The sequence below is a fragment of the Cricetulus griseus genome, chromosome 4, assembly GCF_003668045.3.
Source record: "Cricetulus griseus strain 17A/GY chromosome 4, alternate assembly CriGri-PICRH-1.0, whole genome shotgun sequence".
In the NCBI taxonomy this organism is placed as follows: Eukaryota; Metazoa; Chordata; class Mammalia; order Rodentia; family Cricetidae; genus Cricetulus; species Cricetulus griseus.
Genome location: NC_048597.1, coordinates 135,463,760 through 135,485,459, shown reverse-complemented (window position 1 = coordinate 135,485,459; position 21,700 = coordinate 135,463,760). Strand labels below are relative to the sequence as shown.

The 21,700-nt window shown below is 39.5% G+C and overlaps 1 protein-coding gene across 12 annotated transcripts in view; it reads right to left on the bottom strand.

The window, feature by feature from the left end:
* Bbs9 (Bardet-Biedl syndrome 9) overlaps positions 1–21,700 on the bottom strand; it is a 408,032-nt gene that overhangs the window by 273,029 nt on the left and 113,303 nt on the right. For 10 of the 12 annotated variants that reach the window (XR_003484647.2, XM_027411687.2, XM_027411681.2 and 7 more), the window contains exons 8-10: positions 14,852–15,035; positions 14,094–14,223; positions 11,553–11,603 (exon numbers count right to left, since the gene is read on the bottom strand). Coding sequence is in view for 11 of the 12 variants with exons in the window: in XM_027411687.2 (XP_027267488.1) it covers positions 11,553–11,603; positions 14,094–14,223; positions 14,852–15,035 (365 nt within the window). In the remaining variant the exon portion in view is untranslated. The remainder of the gene's footprint in view (positions 1–11,552; positions 11,604–14,093; positions 14,224–14,851; positions 15,036–21,700) is intronic. The other 2 variants (XM_027411683.2, XM_027411685.2) reach the window with 1 other exon arrangement.

Genomic DNA, 21,700 nt, shown 5'->3' with positions numbered 1-21,700 from the left:
GTTCTTGGCTTACCAGTGATGCCCAAACCTCTTGCTTCCTCTGTAGCTACGTGGTGTCTCCTCAAGACTCACTCTCTGCCTCCCTCTTCCCAGAATTCTCCTAGTCTGGTAGCCCTGACTATACTTCCTGCCTGGCTATATCCTGCCTGTTCATTGGCCAAAACAGCTTTATTCATCAACCAATAAGAGAAATATAAATTCACAGCATACAGAAGGACATCCCCCATCACCATCCAGCCACAGAAATGTGGCCATGTAGTAGAGTATTTGCCTAGCATGTGCAAGGTCTTGGGTTCAACTCCCAGGACTGCATAAGAAAAATGGCCAGTGCTATGATGTATGCTTATGCATAAAGTCCATGAAACACTATTGTTCCTGATAGCACACCTTTGTAAAATCAAATCTTACCCAACTCATAAGGATTCTATGAGCTACCAAATTCCTCCATGGTCTTGTATCATCTGGTGATATCTAAGTATGAGCTGGATAATTCAAATGGTTTATTTATGAGCTTCAGCAAACCTCAAAGCAATGCATTCACTTTAATAATTCAAAAGGGCCAGAAAGAAGGTTTAGTGGGTAAAAGCACATACTATGAAAGCCTAAAACTCTTGAATTCCCAAGAACACTTGGAAAAAGCCAGATATGAGGCTGTAATTCCAGCATTCCTACAGTAAAACTGAAGGTGGAGACAGGAGAATCAGCTAGAAACTTCCTGGGCTAGGTATCCTGGAGTATGCTACGCAACAGAAGCAAGACAGACCCTGGCACAACAAGACAGAAAGCAAAAGTGGCTCTCAAAATAAAGTCCCCTAACAACACACATGCCATGGCATGTACACAGCCACATGTACACACACACACACACACACACACACACACACACACACACACACACACACACAAATACATTTTAAAAACTAAATTAAACTTTAAGAGCCCATCCCACATGAAGGGATGCACTCTGGGCCTGGACACATGGGGGAGGGCCTAGACCTGGCCCAGGATGATGTGGTGGACTTTGGAGAGCTCCCTTGGAGTGGAGGGTGAATGGAGTTGTGGGGAGAGGGGAGGGAGGAGGGGAGGGAGAGGGAGAAGAGGTTGACATGTGAAGCAAGCATATTCCTAATTTGAACTAATAAAAAAATGAATATGTATAACCTACCCCATCCAAAAAATTCACACATTAAACTCAAGATCCCCAAAACGATAGGAAGTACGGATTTCACAAAGACAATGCCTTGAATGAGTGATAGTAGTGACCTTATGAGATCCAAAAAAGGATCTAACCAAAACACAATGGTGACCCAGGAACCAAGATGCCAGCAGATGGGCATCAGCTTGGGTTAGAATCATCCTAGACATCAGAAATGTAAGAAGAAATATTTGTTGATTATTAGCCACCAGTCTGTGGCCTTTCATTATATCAAACCTCAAGGTAATGCCTGAGTTTCGTTTGGATTTAAGACCCAGTTTATGAGATGTAACCCATACCTAACACTGCTAAAGTGGTCAAGAACCTGAAACTAGATAGGTCATTGCTCTAATAGAAATTTACCATAATCATTCTGTTATAGGAACATAGCAATAAAATGACTCCTAATGGCATATGTTGTTATAAATCAGGGTCTCACTCAACCCTCATCAAAGAAGTTTTTTCTTACAGTAGATGGAAATTAACACAGAGATCCACAGCTGGAATATGTGCAGAGAGTGAGAGACATCCAATTACTCAATCCTAAGTGAGATGTCTTCATCAAACTCCTCCTCGCAAAGCTTGGAAATCAATGAGAAAGAGGGGGGCTTCAGGAAGGATTGTAAACACCAGAAGGGATAGATGATGAGTCCAAGGAAACAGTGTCTTCCAGACATAGCAGGACTACATATATACATTCAAAGACTGTGGCAGCATGTATAGGGCCTGCAAAGATGCAGACCTAACAGGGTCCCATCACTGAGAGGGGGGACATAGACACTGTGTCCCATCTGTAACCAACAAGCTACTTGTAATTGACCCCTGCTGCAAAAGGGAAAATCAGTCTTCTGCAGTGAGTGACACTGGGCAAATCAACCACACTCCAGGGCAGGTCCAATTCCCAGGAGTAGCTGGTCAGCACACACACACACACACACACACACACACACACACACACACACACACACACACACACACACACACACAGATTTTTATGTAAAACAGATTTCCTAAATTTAAATATGATATAATCTTGAAAATTAGTATAAATTTTCATGAAACTAGTAGGAAGATATTTTTGAATAAAACAATGCAAAAATAATCTCCCTAATAGGAACATGCAACTATTGTTTGCTCGTTCTAAATTAACATGTAAAAGTAACACAAAATCACTGAGTGTAACAAAACTAAACAATTCTCAAGAGACTGACTTTGAGACATTAATTACAAAATAGAGGTAAAGATTTAAAAATGAATAATGCAAGATTATTTTGTTGGTTAATAATAAGGAATTTGCTATCAAAATTCTGTTCTGCTAGAGCTGAGGTACAGCTTAGTGGCACAGCACTTACTAACACTACAAGGCTCTGAGGACACTGTCACCGCCATCACATGAATATATAAATGCAAATTCTATGCCAGAAAACACAAAATTTGATTTAACAAAAGCATCTAAAACAGAAATAAATAAAATTTATGAGATCTGCCATTATGCAGGTACAAGAAAATAAGAAATGTTTTATAATGATTCCTATTACATTGATAGGCACTGAACTGAAGTTGTCACAAATAACTAATAGCTTCCTTTTTAAAGTAGTTCTTGGGCCAATCAGATATCTCAATAGGTAAATTTACTTTCTGCCAGCTTGTTTACCTGAGTTCCACCTTAAGGATGCATGCACATGGTGAAGGAACGAACTGATTCTCACAAGTTGTCCTCTGATCTCCACAAACGCCCCATCCCATGCACACGCCCGTACATGCTCTCACCCTCTAAATCAACCAATCAATCAAAAAATGAATGACTAAATAGATGTAATATAGTAATTCTTGGATAAAAATATATATTTCTATTTCTGGCAAAGATATAATTTTTTAAATGAAAGAAATACATGAACTAACTGGATCATTTTTGACCATATCCTTTACTTCTAAAGCAATTCATATCAGAAAAAGTAATTCACTTCAATGGCACATGAGAAAATCATGACAATTTCAAGTCATTAAATGATAACATGACTAAAACATGAGACAACTGATATAATCTGGACACCATTCTGGGCACTACTTCTACCACATGCAATGCCACACATGAACTTAAAAGCATGACATTGTTTTTAAAGCCTTACAACAGACTATAACTTTAATTTGTATGATTTTACTTCCATAAAACTGTGTAAGAAGTTCTAAATTTTGCCATTTTGCGTGGTGCTAGATACATTCATGTTCGAAGTAGTGTGGTGATGTCATTTATACTAAAGACTGACAGATGGCTTGGAGAGAAGAACAAAGCATTTCCTACCATCTGGAAGCCTACAAACTGACAAGGCCAGGAGTGGCTTAATTCCACTCCTCTATTGCTCTCACTGCTATTATCCTTTAACTTCTCATATATGTCTGCCTTTTAAGTAACCAAGGTATTGTTTCCATAGAAACTCTACTGCAAACTCATACACAAGCCCCATCCTATATTCACACAGTATGAAAATGGGTAGTGCCTGGAAAAATAGAGGGCTTTGTCCCTAACAATAGCCTTTAACAAATATATTTCATGTTGCATCATTAACAAAGGTTTATAAAAACCAAATACAAGTTTTTCATATTCCCAAACATACAAAGTTATTGCAAAATTCTTTTCAAAATATAAAGTGAATATAGGCCAAGTCAGAATAATTCTTTTTCTAAGTAAATGTTGAAAAAAAAGAAAATGTTGAGCTAGACATGTTTGTGCATACTTGTAATCCAACACAGAGACACGAGGGCAAGAGAAGCATGAGTTAGAGGCTATTATGGGCTTCAGAGCAAGAACCTGTCTCCAAAAAAGAAAAACATATGGTGGTTCACACCTGCAATCCAGCATGTGGGAGGCTGATGCAATTTCAAGGCCAGCCTAGGCTACACTGATTAAAGCCAGTCTAGATTACATGCCAAGACATCAGAAACTAACACGGAGGACTGGAGCGATGGCTCAGCGGTTAAGAGCACTGACTGCCCTTCCAGAGGACTTAGGTTCAATTCCCAGAAACCACACCCACAAGGCAACTCACAACTGTCTGTAACTACAAGATATGACACCTCACATAAACATACATGCAGGCAAAACACCAATGCACATAAAATAAAATAATATATATATGTGTGTATATATGTGCATACATATATATATGTATATATATATATATATATATATATATATATATTAAACATAGAACAAAGCAATTTTAATTAATTATTATTTTAGGGGGCTAGAAAGATGGCTCAGCAGATAAGAATGCTTGCTGTTCTTCCAGAGAACTCAAGTTTGGCTCACAGTACCACATTAGGCCTGTAACCACCTTTAGAGACTCCAGTGCCTTCTTGTGGCATTCATGGGCACATGCATATACACACATATAAACACAGACAGACCCACATGAACATGAATAAAAATAAACATTTTGAAATTTTTCAGTTGTTAATATAATTTACACCTATGCATTTAAAATATAAAGACAGGAGGGAACAAGAAGAGAGAAATTTGCTGTTAGAAATTAATACAAATGAGAAAGGTAAAAATGTATCCAAAAGCAAAACATATTTTCACTGTATTTTAACTGCTAAACTATGTGAAATTGCCTGGGCTATAGATTTTTAAATGACATTATTTGTAAAGGATTTTTTTTTATTTTCAATCATATGCATGCATGTGGGTCTGTGTGGGGTATTTGTCTGTTTCTGCGGGTGCCCATGAAGTGTAGAGGCTTTGGGACCCCCAGAGCTGAAGTGACAGGCATTGTGGGCCACATGGGTACTGGACGCAAACTAAGATCTTCTATAAGAACAATACAAACTGATAACTAATAAATTATCTCTGGACCTTAAAGTAGCCTTATTTTAACTCTGATGAAGCAGCCATACCACTGAGCACAGGCTGCTGTTTTAGAATGTGTCTTTAGAATGTGTCTGTTTGACGACAGATTCCATGGTGCATAGAGGACAATTAACCAAGACTTAAAGCCCTATTTTACCAGATGAGATGTGATTTACTTACAAACACTAAGCTCAAACTATAAAGAGGACTTAAATAATAGCACTGCTTTCATATTGGCAGTGGTGGTGCACGCCTTTAATCCCAGCACTTGGGAGGCAGAGGCAAGTGGATCTCTGTGAGTTCGAGGCCAACCTGGTCTACAGAGTGAGTGTCAGTACAGGCTCTAAAGCTACCAAATATATATATAGAGAGAGATATAGAGAGAGATATATAGATATATATATATAGAGAGAGAGAGAGAGGGAAATATTTTTCAAAATGATATTTTATGTTTGAATATCGCTTTCAGGAAGATTAATAAATATCCTATTCTTTTGAAGGGTAAAAATGTGCCAACCATGATTCTCCCAAACCTCTTCTTTACACCATACATATTAAACACTATTTCAGCTTCCAATCCTGTCTTACTGAATGAATGTAAGACTCTAAGGATGTAAAGCTGCTGGGGACACAGTCACTGCATCTCAAGCTCTTCCTGTCAGTAAACAAAACAACTGATCTTAATTTGTAAATCATCCAATATTAGCCTAAAGCATAAGCTATATGTACACTCTTTTATTTTGTTAATAACTGAAATCTGAACCAAAGTTAGTTCTGAAATACAGGCCATGCAAGAATTGACAGATAAGAAAACTAAATCTAGGATAGGGAGATGACCAAACAAGTGAAGAGCCCTGCTGCCAAACCTTACAACCTACACTCAATCCCTAGGATGCACATGTACAAGGACACAACAGACTCTACTCACAAGCCATGGTGCTCATGTGCAGAGAGAGACAGAGAGAGGAGAGAGAGATGAAGAAACATAATTATAATAATAATCTAAATCCATCCAAAGTTGTACTTCTGCAAAGACCTTAGCAATACATAAAACTATCACACACACACACACACACACACACACACACACACACACAAAAAAAAAAAAAAAAAAAAAAAAAAAAAAAAAAAAACACCTCATTAGTTTCCCTTTTATGTTCCCCAATAAGCAGCTGACAACTTCCCCTCTTAGAAACAGAGATATATAGGGAAAAAAGGAAATTCATGTGAATTTTGAAATCAGGTCAAATTCCAGTTACAACAAGGGCCAACTATTCCAAGAGAGGAACAATACAGACTTAGATGTAGCTGTCCACAAAGACAAGAGTAGTTGCCATACGTCCACAGGGACTGGTGAGGGTTACCTGGAAATAAAGGTCAGAAGACAAGCATCTCCAGAAGCAGAACAAGACGAAGGCTCTAGGGGCAAGTGAGACTGTGTGCTGGTGGCATGGAGGTCTCAGGATTTTATAGGACATAAACAGATGTTGTGGGGAATGGAAGAGCCCATATGTGGTAGGTGAGCTCCCCTGCAGTCTCCAAGTGGTAGCTCCAAGCATGGGTCCCCTGATCAGAAGCCTTTCCAGATGTCAGAGGTCAAGTGAACTCTCCAGCCCAGAGCTTCGTGGTCCACCTGGAGCTTTTGGGAACTAACACTGTACCAACATGGTGCCAAAACTCTCTAGAGCCAAAGGACCAAGAAGGTGAAACTTTCATAACTAGGAAAAACCAGGTAATTTTCCTGAGCCCTTGACTTCATTTCACAAGTCTCCTACCCCCACCCCACCTCAGCCTACCCTTCACATCTTTACAGATTAGAGAACCAGGAACCCAAACCACTGGGGCACCTTTCTACCAACACAGGTGACTTCCTTTGAGACTGGGATTTGCATTCCTCAGAGACTTTGACAGACTCAATGACAGGCAGGATGGCTAACAAGGCTATTCCATGGGGATTCAAGTTAATAAGTACAACTTAACCATTAAAACACCTAGTTTATAAAACAAAAGACTATAAACCCAAGTAGTATTCTAAATACAATTCCTGTCTAACATCTCAGCAAGAAAATTAAACAGATTTACTATAGAATTAAACAAAATTTTTAAAAAAAATCTGTATCTCTAATGGCTATTATGTTCTTCCTGAAACTGGAGCAATGTTGTGTTTTACACTAAAAACATGACAGAGATCATGAGTCCTACTTTAATAACTTTTTGAGGGTTGTAACCCTAACTGGCAAGTAAGAATAAAAATAAATAACTTCTTTATATAATTACCATAAGCCAAAGTACCACGAAATAGTCTATGCAAAGCAACATAACCAAATGACAGGCCACATGTAAAAGATAGCTTGGGTGCTTAGCTACATGGGCATTACTAGTATAGTTATTTTTATTTATATCCTCCCTTCTATATGAGTTTCAGTTTTTCCCCACTTTTCAACTAAAAGGTCTTTTTAGTCATTCCTTCTTTTCACAGGAAACAAATCAAAATGACTTCTAAGAATTTATTCAGCATAAAGAATGTTTGTCTTTCTCCATAATTATTCAGTATAATATGCAAATGCAGAAAGAGTACACTAAGAGGTTGGGGAATTACGTCACCAACAAAATTATAAATGCAAAAGAAATGTGTAGAAGGAAACCATGGTAAAGAGCTGCAAGATTCAAAGATAAAAGAGATTAGAAAACCCAGAGAAGAAATGAAAATACACTCTAATCTATCCTGCATCAACAGAAGCTAAGGATAAAAATATAAATACCAAAAGTTAGAATAAGTGCCTATTTTGGACAAAGCCTTAGAGAAAACCCCAAAGTTCTAGAAATTGTTTTCATGTAAAAGAGTGGGGTGCACTGGCTGCAAAGCATGGTGCCGTGGCTGCAGGCTATGCCTGGAAAGGCTCTCATCATGTCCAACTTCCCTTCAAATACTTCCACATGTAGGTATATTTGACATTGAGGGAGAGAGAGAGAGAGAGAGAGAGAGAGAGAGAGAGAGAGAGAGAGAGAGAGAGAGAGAGAGAGAGAGGTTACCAATACAAGACGATCTTTATTTGCCACTTGGGAAACTGAGGACAGCAGAGGCAAGCTGCTCTGCCAGGATCTACTTCATGCCAAGGGGAAGCAGTAAAGAGCTGGGAATTTAAATATTCAGGACCCTGACTCTCCAGCCTGAGTGCTTATTTCACATCCCTGTAGATTAAAGCGTGTACACATACACACAAACACTCACACACAGAGAGAGACACACACACACACACACACACACACACACACACACACACACGAGAGAGAGAGAGAGAGAGAGAGAGAAAGAGAGAAGAGAGAAGAGAGAGAGAGAGAGAGGAGGAGAGGGAGGGAGGGAGGGAGGGAGGAGGAGGGAGGAAGAGAGAGAGAGAGAGAGAGAGAGAGAGAGAGAGAGAGAGAGAGAGAGAGAGAAATTGGACTAGAAGAACAGCTAGGTACCTCATAAATTAGTCTTAGAGTACAAGAAGGAAGTAGTACAGGTTTAGAATTAAAGTATAATGAACAAGGTAGAACCAGGGCTGACAAGTAGGTGTGGGGGAAGGGGTGATATAAAGTGTGTTGGTTTCTGAGCAAAATGCTGTTATTAAGGATAATTACACCAACTTGATCTGAATCCAGTGTTTCATATTCATTGGAAAAGATACATTAAAGGAACAGTGAATTCTTTTACAAATAAACACATCCATCCAAGAAAGTTTCTAACTAATAGGTTCAATCTTAAATGTAATAAAAAGCAGAAGTTATTTCAGTGCTTATAATTTTAACAATAATGGCCTTCTTATACTTTTTTAAAAATTATCATTACATCACTTCCCCCTTCCCTTCCTCCTTCAACCCCCTCCCATGCATCCTACTTGCTGTCATATTCATGGCCTCTTTTTCTTTAATTGCTCTTCACACTGATTGCCAGAGTGGCTGCCTCATTTTCAATCCCACCACAATCCCCTCCAGCATTTGTTGTCTGTTATTTTGTCAAGTTTGCCATCCTGGTTGGGTTAAGACAAAATTCCCTGATTGCTAGGGACAATGAATATTTTGTCAGATTTATTTCTTTGAGAACTCTGTTCAGACCCCAGTGTTTAAATGGGTTATCTAGTTTTTGACTCTTCATTTTCTGAGTTCTTTATATATTCTGGGTATCAATCCTCTGTCAGAAGCAGACCTGGCCAAGATTCTTTCCCATTCTGTGGGCTTTCACATTATTCAATTGTTTCTTCAGCTGTGCAGAACCCTTGCCATTTTATGAGGTCTCATTTGTTGGCCTCAATTCTTGGGCAAATGAAGTCCTATTTAGAAAGTTCTTTCCTGCACCTATATACTGTAGGGCACTACCTACATTTTCTTCTAGTAGTTTCCTTGTTTCAAATTTCATATTTACATCTTTGATCCATTTGGAGTTAGCTTTGTGCAGGTGATAAATAGGGGTCTCATTTCATTCCTTGACATGTGGGCACCCAGTTTTCCCAGTACCATTTGTTGGAGATACTTTATTTCCTCCAGTGTTTTTTGGGAGCATCTTTGTGAAATATTAGATGGCTGAAGTTATACATACTCATGTTTGGATTTTGGATTCTTTTCCATTTGTCTACATGTCTGTTTTCTTATGCCAGTACCGTAATTACTTAACATTCGTTACTAAAAATTACTTTTATAGTTCTAATAAAACTACAATAATTTTTTAATAATGTAAAGCAAAAAAGGGAGATGTTTTGATGTGGCCACATTGGGAAGAGACACAAAGAGATCCACAGGGGCCTGAAGTGAGATTAAGGTTTAAGTAGAAGGCCAAGGATTTGAGTCTTGAAGCAGCCCCTGCCCACATCATTACGTAGCTTCCTTCCCAGCTTTAAGGTATGCTGACAAGTTGTTAGAACTGTGAAATCCTGATCCTAGAAATAGGTTCTCCCTGAATGAGATTTTGGGGAATTTCTGTATCTCTGGGGTCCCTTCTTTGGACAGTCTGGTACTCAGACTGAGAGATAAAATTTCCCTTTGGAATATCTTCACTTCTGCCTGGCCTATTACAATATAATAAAGGAAACGCTAGTAGAGACCAAGATTAGAACACAGTTGGTGGCTAAACAGCCATGCACACTTTTGGATACTTGGGAAATGGTCCTAATGCTAAGGTTCAGGTAAGATAGATGGTCCCTCTAGACATTAGCTCATGTAACTAACATATACCTACTTCAAATGGACCCTACCAGCCTTTAGAGAACTCTGACCTCTGGACAGGCTTCATTGTGTGAGCACAGCTTCTGGCAGAGGAACATGAGCAACATTTTTGAGATGCTGGTGCATCACATACAAAGCAAACAGAATAGATGGCCAGAGCCATTTCTATACCTCAATTGCTTGAATTGGGCCAAAAGGTTTTATTCTCACTACCTCCCTGACATCTGTGACTTATTTCCTACAACTAAGGTGGTATCAAACCAAACCAACCAGGACGAATCATTTGCTGGTGTGGCAGCTTGAATGAAAATGTCCCAAATAGGGTTATATAGTTGAACACTTGGACCCCAGTTGCTGGAGCTATTCAAGAAGGATTAGGAACTGGGGCCTTGTGGAAGGAAGTTTGTCACTGGGGACAGACTGAGATTTCAAAAACCCATGCTGTTCCCTGTTGTAGAATATTATTTGAACTGGGCAAAGATGTGTTGCATTTGTTTATGCTGCAGAATATTACTTTAGCCGTGTAAAAGTATGTTACTTTTGTTTATGATTCACTTGTTTATTTATGTAGAAATGCATTGCCTTTGTTTCACCTTGCTTGCTTAAGGCACCTGACTGGTTTAATAAAAAGCTGACCAGCCAATAGCTGGCAAGAGACAGGCAGGGCTGCTGGGCAGAGAGAATAAATAGTAGAGAGAAGAAAGAAAAAAGGAAAGAAAGGGGAAGAGAAGGGAAAAGAGAATGAGAGAGACCTGGAGTCAGCTAGGCAGCCACCAGCCAGCAGAAATGAGATGCAGTGAAAGTAAGATATACAGAAAAAGGTGAAAAGCCCCAAGGCAAAAGGTAGATAAAAAGAAACAGGTTAATTTAAATTAAAAGAGCTAGCAAGAAATGAGCCTACACAAGGCTGAACATTCAAAACTATTAAGTCTCTGTGTCATGATCTGGGAGCTAGTTGGTGGCCTAAAAGAAAAAAGGCTGTTACACTTCCTAGTTAGCTCTCTGTCTGGGCTCCCACTTGTGGATCAAGATGTCAGCTCTCAGCAACTGCTGCCAGCATATGCCTGCATGCCTACCTGCAGCCATGTCCCTGCTATGATGGTCATGGGTTCTAACCCTCTGGATCTTTAAGTCCCAAGTAAATGTTTTCTTTTATAAGTTGCCTTGGTCATGGTGTCTTATTTCAGCAATAGAAAAGTCACTAAAATGCCCACCATCATCAGTCAATGGAGAATGAATAAGCATAAGGTTAATGAACAATGCATCCAGATAACATGGTTTAGACAAGGCAGGAAGTTGTCAGACCTGAAACAAAGGCATCCTGGGCATGGCAGCGCTTGACTGTAATCTGGGAAGCTGAAACGGGAGAATGTGAAGTGTGATGCCAGTCTATGCCTTATCACAAGATCTTGCCTCACAACAACAAGATGGAGTTGCTTGTGGCAGCCCTCCCCAAATAACAAAAAGCCATTAAATTCTTTCAGGCATAATCTGTTTTATCCTATAAAAAAAAGTATATATACACTTTTTAAAATCTCCAACTGCATGATTAGAATTTATGTATAAATTATGAAAATACTAGTGGCACTGTTTTCATTTTGTTACTTAGAATTATGATCTTTAAAAAGCTACAAGAAATAGAGGCTTCTCTCTGAAGTTTAAGTACCTAAAATATATGCATTTCCTGGAGAAAGTCTTGTACATGATATAAGCTACCTATTTCAACAAAATACTATCAATAGCCTCTCTTCCCATCAAACTATGTGCGTGTGTGTGTACTTTTTTAGTAAATAAATATACTGGTTCCTATCCTGGTGTAGGTGTATAGCTTAGAGGCAGAAAAACTGCCTACTATATACAAGGCTCTAGGTTTAATCTCTTAAACCACAAAAAATAAATAAATACAATATCAAAATAAAATTGCATCCCCCACATCCAGGAGAGTCAAAGTGGGCCTCAAACCCACCACAGTACATCTGTCTTTTTGTACCTAACAGACACTTATGGGACCAAAGAGAACCAACAGCTCTTGGATGAATATACAGACTGCTATGAGAATTACTTTCCAGGAAGAGAAACAACTGATACTTCCCTGCTGGCAAAATATTTTTCTAATTCTAAATTCTTCTAACTAAATCTGATACAAAATGTCTGGTGAGTCTGATTGAATGAACTTTAAAAAAAAAATCTGATGGACATTGCAAAAGCCAATTTCAAATAGTTTATTCTTTAGATACAAAAAAACCTATGATTCTTGTTAAATGCATAGCAATTAGAAATAAATGTGGTTCTTTTTCCTAAAACACAAGAAAGCAGCTTTTTCTGAGACTTGATAATATTTATTTAAAAGTATGAACACTGGAGGAACTATAAACTTGGTTAACAATATTGTAATTGTAAAAAGTACCATTCTTTTAACAGAATATGCACTCAGTGAACACAACTCTCCTATAGACATGGATGCAGCAAACTATGAAGGATTCAATCATGTTTCAAGCTCCAGAATGTAGGTATCACTCATGTCAACCTATTGAAGTACTCAAAGGTAAGTATAATGAGCACAGTGTGGTGGCCTGTGTAATTATCTCAGTATGCAGAGGCTGAGGCATGTGGATGTCTGTGAGTTACAGGAAGCCTCAAAGCCAGTAAAATGATCTGCAGATGGTAATGACAGCATTCCACCTGGAACTGGAGAGGTGACTAAACTCTGTAGAGGACTGGAATTAGGAGTCCTAGATGTCAGCTGCCCTCTGTGCATGCTACTCCAGGGGACAACAACCTTAAAAATAAATAATAAATAAAATCTGTGCTGAGGCTGGATTGATGGCTCAGTGGTTAAGAGCACTGGTTTCTCCTAGGAGGACCTGGGTTTGATTCTTAGCACTCACATGGTGGCTCACAACCATCAGTAACTCCAGTTCCAGGGAACCCAATACCCTTTTCTAGCCTCCCTGGATACCAGGCACACACATGATACAGACATGCAATGGAGGCAAAAGACCCACACATATAAAATAATGTAATATTCAGTTTTTCAAGCCACAGGTTTCAGTGGAACGTGAATGCTACAGCTAGCTCAATCATTACTGCAACCATGAGTGCCCCTTATTGTCTCCTCCTGAACACTCCCAGATTAAATGTTCTAATAAGCAGAACAAAAGGGATCTGAGGCTATGTGGAGACTTTAGAGACATATTTGTAGGCTGCAGCTGAACTCTTCAGTCCTGACCAGTGATCACAGCAGCTCAAGAACCGTCCAGGATTTCAGCTCTTACCCTAACAACCTTACTCACTGGAAAACTGTGTCACAAGTTTATACTGATATTGATTTCATTTTTCTTTCATTTTAAGTGCAAAATTGCCCTACACTCTAAACTGTATAAGCCCACGGACATAGGCAACTCCACATCAACTGAGATGAGCAAGTCTGAGCAAGTCTGGATTCTGAGCAAGTGAGGCTCTGACATTCAGCCCATCAAATACAGGAAAACATCTGTCTTCACCCTAAAGACAATAATCCATCAGGAGAAGCATCTCCCCACTGCCTTCAACAGTATTCACTGTTAATAAAGGAGTAACTTCTTAGGAACATTAAGTGAAAACAATTAGTGGTGCTAACTAAGGAAATTTTATAAACTTTTCCAAGAGAAAAAAATCTACTATTAACAGTCACACTACAGCACTTCAGTGAAACCACAAAATTTCTACAGAACTCCTCGACTGAGGTATTTAATAAGAGCCAGGTGCAGTGGCTGAGGCAAAAGTGCCATGAGTTCAAAGCCAGCCAGGGCTAAAAAATGAGACTAAACAAAAATCCTTTCATAAAAGTTAAATTGAGCCACTTACTGCAAACTGCCCACCCTGACGGCTACAGGAACATGGGGGAGCTGTGTGGCCCACTTCAGTGTCACATCCTGGTAAACATGCAGCATGTGATTATGGTTTCCAATCAGAGTATTTATCGTGCCTTCAGAAACTGCAGGGTGAAGATAGAGAAAAAAGATAGTAAGAAAAAGGCTGCTCAGAATTGCACCCTGTGATCTCTTTGGGGAAATTTATCACACACTAATTTAATATCTTGGTTTTAACACATAAAGATTGTAGGTGATAATATATTAGCTTTCAACTTCAAGAAACCAATAGCAAAAAAGAAACAAATCATTTTGTAGACAAGGGGTATAGATATCAGACTAGGAGTTTGCATTTCATCTAGACAGTATGAATTTTATTAACAAATCACACATGTAAACTAATGACTGATGGGCATTCACTGCAAGTCCCTCTATTAGACATCACGGCTCTGCTTATAAAACAGTGATGTTCTCATGGAAGAATTCTTGAATAGTCACACTATGGAAAACATTCATGAGTTGGAAGCCAGCCTACAAGTGATCTTACAAAGTCAAAGGGCTGGCAAAACCACACATGCTTTATATCAAATATCTACTAAAACTATGAAAGCTAGAGGTTTCATTATATGTTCAGTAAAAACTACTTTCCTAGATGTTAAAACCTGTGTCTGAGTGTGGCTTTTTCTGATGTGTGTGTATATGTGTAAGACAGAACTGAGATATGGAAAGGGTACAGAAAAACGTCATACCCACCAGAGCAGTACGGGAGAAAACAGCTGGGGCTACAATCCAGTTTCTTCATGAATCGAATCTGCCCATTGTCCTTCAGGCAAAAAAAGTTTCTCTCACCAAGAACAAAAACAGAAGATGCAGACTGGTTAAAAGGGATGATACAAATATCAAGAGCTTGCTCTCCAATATTCAGAGTCCAGTCCACCTGAAAAGCAAAACCCAACAGTGATGCAGCTGTTACAAACAGACTGTGTCTTCACTTTCGTATCAAGGTAAATGAAGAAACTGCTTTACAGCAAACCAAGATGTCTAACTTGCTGGTTTTGTCTTAGGCTGGCTTGCTTTAGCTAGTAGTGTGTAGGTTTATCTTCTCTCTTACCAAGTGATACTGGCTACACAGTGATTCTGAAGCATGCATCAGGGAAGTTACCTGCTGTGCTCTGAAGAAACCCATGAGCACTGGAATAGTGGTTGGGGGGCACTAATACACAGTAATGTACCATGTATACAAAAGGCTGGGAGAGCACCAAATGTTCTCCACAGAGAAATGACAGTGGCTAGAGAGATAACTCAGCAGTTAGGAGTGCATGCTCTTGCCGAGGACCAGGGTCATGTTCCCAGCATCCATATGGTGACTCACAACCATCTAATAAGTCTACTTACAGGACATCTGATGGCCTCTTCAGACCTCCACAATCACAGGCACATATGTAGCATATAAGCAAACATTCATGCAAAATATCCATGCATATAAAATAAAAGTAAATACATCTTTTTTAAAAAATGATGAATTGTGGAGAAGATTGATTTGTTAGGCCGGATTTTAACATTAAACAAATGTATACATAAATCAAAACACACATGGCACTCCATGTATATGTATAACGTTCATGTGCATATATATATATATATATATATATACACATATACATATATATCAGTTTTGAAATACATTTAATCTTTTAAAGCTACCATGTTTACATTATAAACCAATAAATCATAATCAACAAAATGTATAGTTAATATTGTTATAAGCATAATGTTTCGCAACAATGATATCTCTAAAATACATCCATATGCAGTCCGCCACTGAGCCATCATCAAGTGATAATAGGAGGAGAGACATTGACTTCCCTATACTAAGAACTACTTGAAGAGGAATCTACTCCCATGAAGTATGCTCAATAGATAGTAAATGCTTCTTAAAATAATGAAGGATAGACATGAAGCACACATGCAAAAAGTTGTTAGAAGTCAGTCATAGTTTATATATATATATATATATATATATGTTTTTCGAGACAGGGTTTCTCTGTGTAGCTTTGGAGCTATCCTGGTACTCGCTCTGGAGACCAGGCTGGCCTCGAACTCACAGAGATCCGCCTGCCTCTGCCTCCCGAGTGCTGGGATTAAAGGCATGTGCCACCAATGCCCTGCAAAGATTTTATTTTTTTATTATGTATACAACATTCTGCTTCCATGTATATCTGCACACCAGAAGAGGGCACCAGATCTCATAACGGATGGTTGTGAGCCACCATGTGGTTGCTGGGAATTGAACTCAGGACCTCTGGAAGAGCAGTCAGTGCTCTTAACCTCTGAGCCATCTCTCCAGCCCCCAGAGTTAATACTTTTAAATTAATATAAATGTAAGGATATAAGTAGGGATGGTTTCACAAGAAGACAAAATCTGCACCAAGAAATGAGCAGCCTCAGTTAGCCTCTAATAAACAAACAGTAGTAATACGTAAAAAGGCAAGAAGTGCAAACATGGTGGGCCATGCTTATAATTCCATCATACAGAAGGACTGAGAGTTTAAGACCAGGTGCTATGTGGCTGGGGGAGAAGTCATACGCTACAATAATGATGTGCCTGCCAAGATGTGCTTGCTCACCATGGCAATTGTGGCATGGCATTGGGGGCAACAAACCACTTCTGGTTGTATTTAGGGATTGCTCCTCAAGAATGAACTCATGTCCTTCCATAAACCTGGCCAAGAGCTGGGGAGGTCACAGGCCCTCAGGGAAAACCTACTACTGTTGTTTTATGAAATGGATGTGGAATCAAACTGCCTTCTTAGTACTATGCTTATACCCAGTCCTGCACCCAGCCTCCAGCAGAGAAGTGTTTTGCAGTCAGTGATGACTAAGACAGAGACCCAAAACAGATCAAAATGTGGAGAATAAGTGACTCTGGAATGCTGGCCTTAAATGGGACATCTGTAGTACCCCCAAAGGCTAAAGAAATCCTGGGGAAGAGGGAGTGGAAAGCATATAAGAACCAGATGCTGAGAAGGAACAGCTCAAAAAGTGCCATTTGAACATGACAAGGGCCACTGCACTCTTGAACTCACTGTAGCTATGCTCACCTACACAAGAGCCACATCAGAGTACACCTGTCAACCTCTTACCATGATTGAATAAAGGGTCACATGGCCCACGCTCTCACTACAGGACTATGGCAATTGACAAGTGCAATGGGACAGAGTTCATTTCCTTCCATGGTGAAGACTCTGGTAAGTTACCCATGTTTCAGTAAATTCCCACTCGTGTTCATACAAGCTGTCATGGTTTGAATGAAAATGGCCCCATAGGCTCATAGAGAGTGGCACTATTAGCAGGTATGGCTTTGTTGGAGTAGGTGTGGCCTTGTTGGAGGAAGTGTGTCACTGGGGATGGTCTTTGAGGTTTCAAATGCTCAAGTCAGGCCCAGTGTCACTGTCTCGTCCTACTGCCTGCAGATGCAGTTCCAGAACTCTCAGATACCTCTCCAGAAACATGTCTGCCTGCATGCTGCCATGTTTCCTGCCATGATAATAATAAACATTTATTAACCTCTGAACTGTAGGCCAGCCCCCGTTAAATATTTTCCTTTATAAGAGTTGCTGTGGATTCTTGAAATTTGCAGGAAAATGGATGGAAGTAGAAGAAACCATTCTGAGCAAGGTAACTCAATCACAAAAAGACAAACATGGTATGTACTCACTCACATATGGATTTTAGACATAGAGTAAAGGATTACCAGCCTACAATCCACACTGCCAGAGAAGGTAGTAAACAAGGAGGACTCTAAGAGAGACATACATGGTCCCTGAAGAAGGGGAAAGGGACAAGATCCCCTGAGCAAATTGGGAGCATGGGAAGAGGGAGGGAGGGAGCTAGGAGAATGAGAAGGGGAGAAGAGGAGGGATAAAGGAGGGACATGAGGGAGAAGAAAGTTGAGTCAGGGGAAGAATAGAAGATAACAAGAATGGAGATAGAGGGAGACATTTTAGGTTTACAGAGAAATCAGGCACTAGGGAAAGGTCTGGAGATCTACAAAGATGACACCAGCTAATAATCTAAGCAACGGAGGAGAGGCTACCTTAAGTGCCCTCCACTGATAATGAGATTGATGACTGACTTATACGCCATCCTTTAGCAGCTGGTGGAAGTAGAAGCAGACACCCACAACTAATGACCGAACTGAACTGAAATCCAGATGCAGAGAAGGACAAATGAAGAGCAAACAGGTCCAGACCAGGCTGGTGAAACCCACAGAAACAGCTGACCTGAACATCGGGGGAACTCTTGCTTCCCCAGACTGATAGCTGGGATACCAGCATGGGACTGATCCAGACACCAGGAACAAGGGTTTCAGTGAGGAAACCTCGGAAATCTATGAGACCTCCTGTACTTGTTCAGTACTTATCCCTAGCACAGGTGTGGACTTGGGAAGCCCATTCCACATAGAGGGATACTCCCTGAGCTAAGACATGTGGGGGTGGGCCTAGGCCCTAACCCAAAGGATACGATAGACTCTGATGACGCCCTATGGAAGGCCTCATCATCCAGGGGAAGCAAAAAGGATATGTGATAGGTAGATAGGTAGAGTTTTAGTTGGGGCGGGGGGGGGGGGAGTGAGAAGGGAACTGGGATTGTCATGTAAAACAATCTTGTTTCTAATTCAAATAAAAAAAATCTGAAAAAAAAAAAAGAGTTGCCGTGGTCATGGTGTCTCTTCACAGAAACAGAACACTAAGACACAAGCAAACACAGTTACCTCAGGAGGCTCAAGTAAGATTTTAAGGAACCCAAGTAGGAAGAGCCCTATTGAGAAGAAAGTGTTTCAATGAGAGAATGGGAGAGTAGTGGGTGTTATTAAATGCCCCAGACCTAGTAGACACATGTATGGAATTGTTAGAGTAAAAAAAAAAAATTTAAGAGTTTAATTCCAACCTTGGGAACATAGAAAGTTTAAGGCCAGCCTAGGCTATATTAGACCCTTTCTCAAAAAAAAAAAAAAGAAAAGAAAAGAAAAGAAAAGAAAGGAAGGGTGAGTGTTGAAGAGTTGCTTTAAAGATACAGGTGGCTTTCTGGCTAAAAAGACATGATTTTAGATATGAATCTACCTCCCTTAGGATTAAAACATCTGAAGAACATTTGTGGTGAGTCTGGTCAGGAAGGCAGATGTTGTCAATGTGCACATAAGGCCCTTGTGAGAGAGAGAAGCAACACTGTAAAGACGAACAGATGAGTCAGAGTACCAGAAGTTGACTTCAGCAGTTTATCCTTGCTGAACACAGTGGCACAAGACAAACACTGGCACTCAGCAGGCTGGGCCAAGAATATCAGGAGTTGAAAGCTATCCTGAGCTACATAGAAAAAACCTGCCTCAGAAAGGAAAAAAAAAAAAAAAAAGGAGGAGGAGCAAATGGAAAAGGAAGGTGAGGAAGGGAGTGAATCATTGAGTTACTACTCCATCAGATCAGATTCCAAGGAGTACATCAAACACTGTATCTCCCACTACACTGTCATTGGCTACAAGTCCAATATTAATGACACTAGCTGTGACTAAGATAAAGAATAGCTAAGCATACCATTTCTGAGGCCATAATCAGAGATCTGGGATTAAATACTTTCATTCCCTAGGTACTGAGAAGCATTGTCTGACCCCACAGGGAAATAGTGTATACTCTAAGCTTACCAAGAATATTAATTTAAAAATCCCCAACTTCCAACCAAGATGGAACAATAGAATAGGATTTAGCATCTCGCCTGAAACAACCACAAAAATGCATAAAGCACATAAAACAATGTTTGTAAGACAATGAAAATAATGATGCCTCACACACCAAAAACAAATACAGTGGGTGATATGCCACCCCAGCCTCACGAGAGAGCTTTCAGACCAGGGTTCAGAGAAGATGAAACCAGGCAGAGCCTAGCAGACTTATTGACCTGAGGAGATGAATTCAGAGACCAGAGAAACCAAGGCAGTTCACAATACATTCAATGAGGAAACCAACCTGGGCGACCTAAAGAAAATTTACCTCAAATGTGCACCTAAGAATTCATCAGCACATTCACAGAAAGAAACTAGGAAGGCCAGGGAACCCATCCCCCACAATTCCAGGAAGAGTACCCAACATCCGCACAGGACTCAATCTAAACTCAAAAGCTTGTAACCCCAGGGCACTGGCAGGGCTTGCAGAAGGATCTGGTCTCAGGAGTGGGGACAATTAGCAGTACAATAAGTAGTTTTGTCCCACCTAATAAATTGTTAAAACAATGCTCAAAAAGATCAAACTGTTTTCAAACAATTGTGCCCCAGGACTAAGCTTAGCCTGTAATAATTCAAAAGTATCTAAACTGCAATAAAATAAAATGACTATATCTGACATCTAATAATAACTTTTAAATTACCAATCATGCAAATAAAACCAAACAGGAAATGTGATTTACAATGAAGAGAAATAAATCAACTGAGACTAACTTAAAACTGATACAGATGTTAAGAATTAGAAAACCAAGATAATAAGCATTACAACTATTTTATATCTTCAAAAGCTATATAGAGATATTGGAGATATAAACATTCAAACTGAATTTACAGAAATGAAATCTATACTACATGGATTTCATTCCACTACAAAAAAAAATAGTTATTAGAGTTGATAACAGTAATAAAAATTATCCCAAGTAAAAGAGCAAGAATAAATGACTTTTTAATGGGAAATGAAATCGTTGGATGGTAAAAAGCTGTATAGGCCCAGGGTACAATCTTTGCCATTGCAAGATTAATAAACTAATTGAACAAAATGAAAAAGAAGTCTGTAAGCTGTGGGACAGTCTTGAGTAAGTTAAGTATATGTTTAATTAGAGAAGTCCATAGAAAGGAGAGAGGTATACACACACAAAATATCTGAAGAGTTGATGGCCCAAATTTTTTAATTTTATAAAAAATATAAAGTCACAGGTACAGGAGGCTCAACAAGTCCTAAACTTGAAAGACATAAAAGGGAGAAAGAAGAAGGGAGAAAAATGTCAGAATCTGAACTTCTCAAAGTGTTAAGAAAAAAAACTAAAAATTAGGCCAAGAAAAACTCATATGAACAGAGAAATATAATGTACAAAATTTCATATTAAAGAGATGTTTTTCTGGGTCAGTAAAATGGCTCAGGGGATAAAGAAGCTTACTGCCAAACATGAAGATCTATGATCAATTCTCAGAACATGACAGAAGGAGAGAACCAACACAGCAAGCTGTCCACTGGCAGACAGACAAACACACATATGTGCATGCGCGCACACACACACACACACACACACACACACACACACACGTGTCCACTGGCTACACACAAACATAGTAAGTAAATAAATAAACTTTTAAGATCTATTTTTTTAAAGGAGGTGTTTTACAAAGCCTCAGAGTAAGGTGAGAAGACTCAGCGGGGGGGGGGGGGGGGGGGCGCTGTAGGAATGGGTGGGTGATGAGACTGGAAGGATGAGTGTAACCAGAGCACACATACATGTGTGAAACTGATAAGGAACACATTAATTTTAAAAGCTGTTTTTATACTACTGTTCTGCTAAAGGAACATGGCA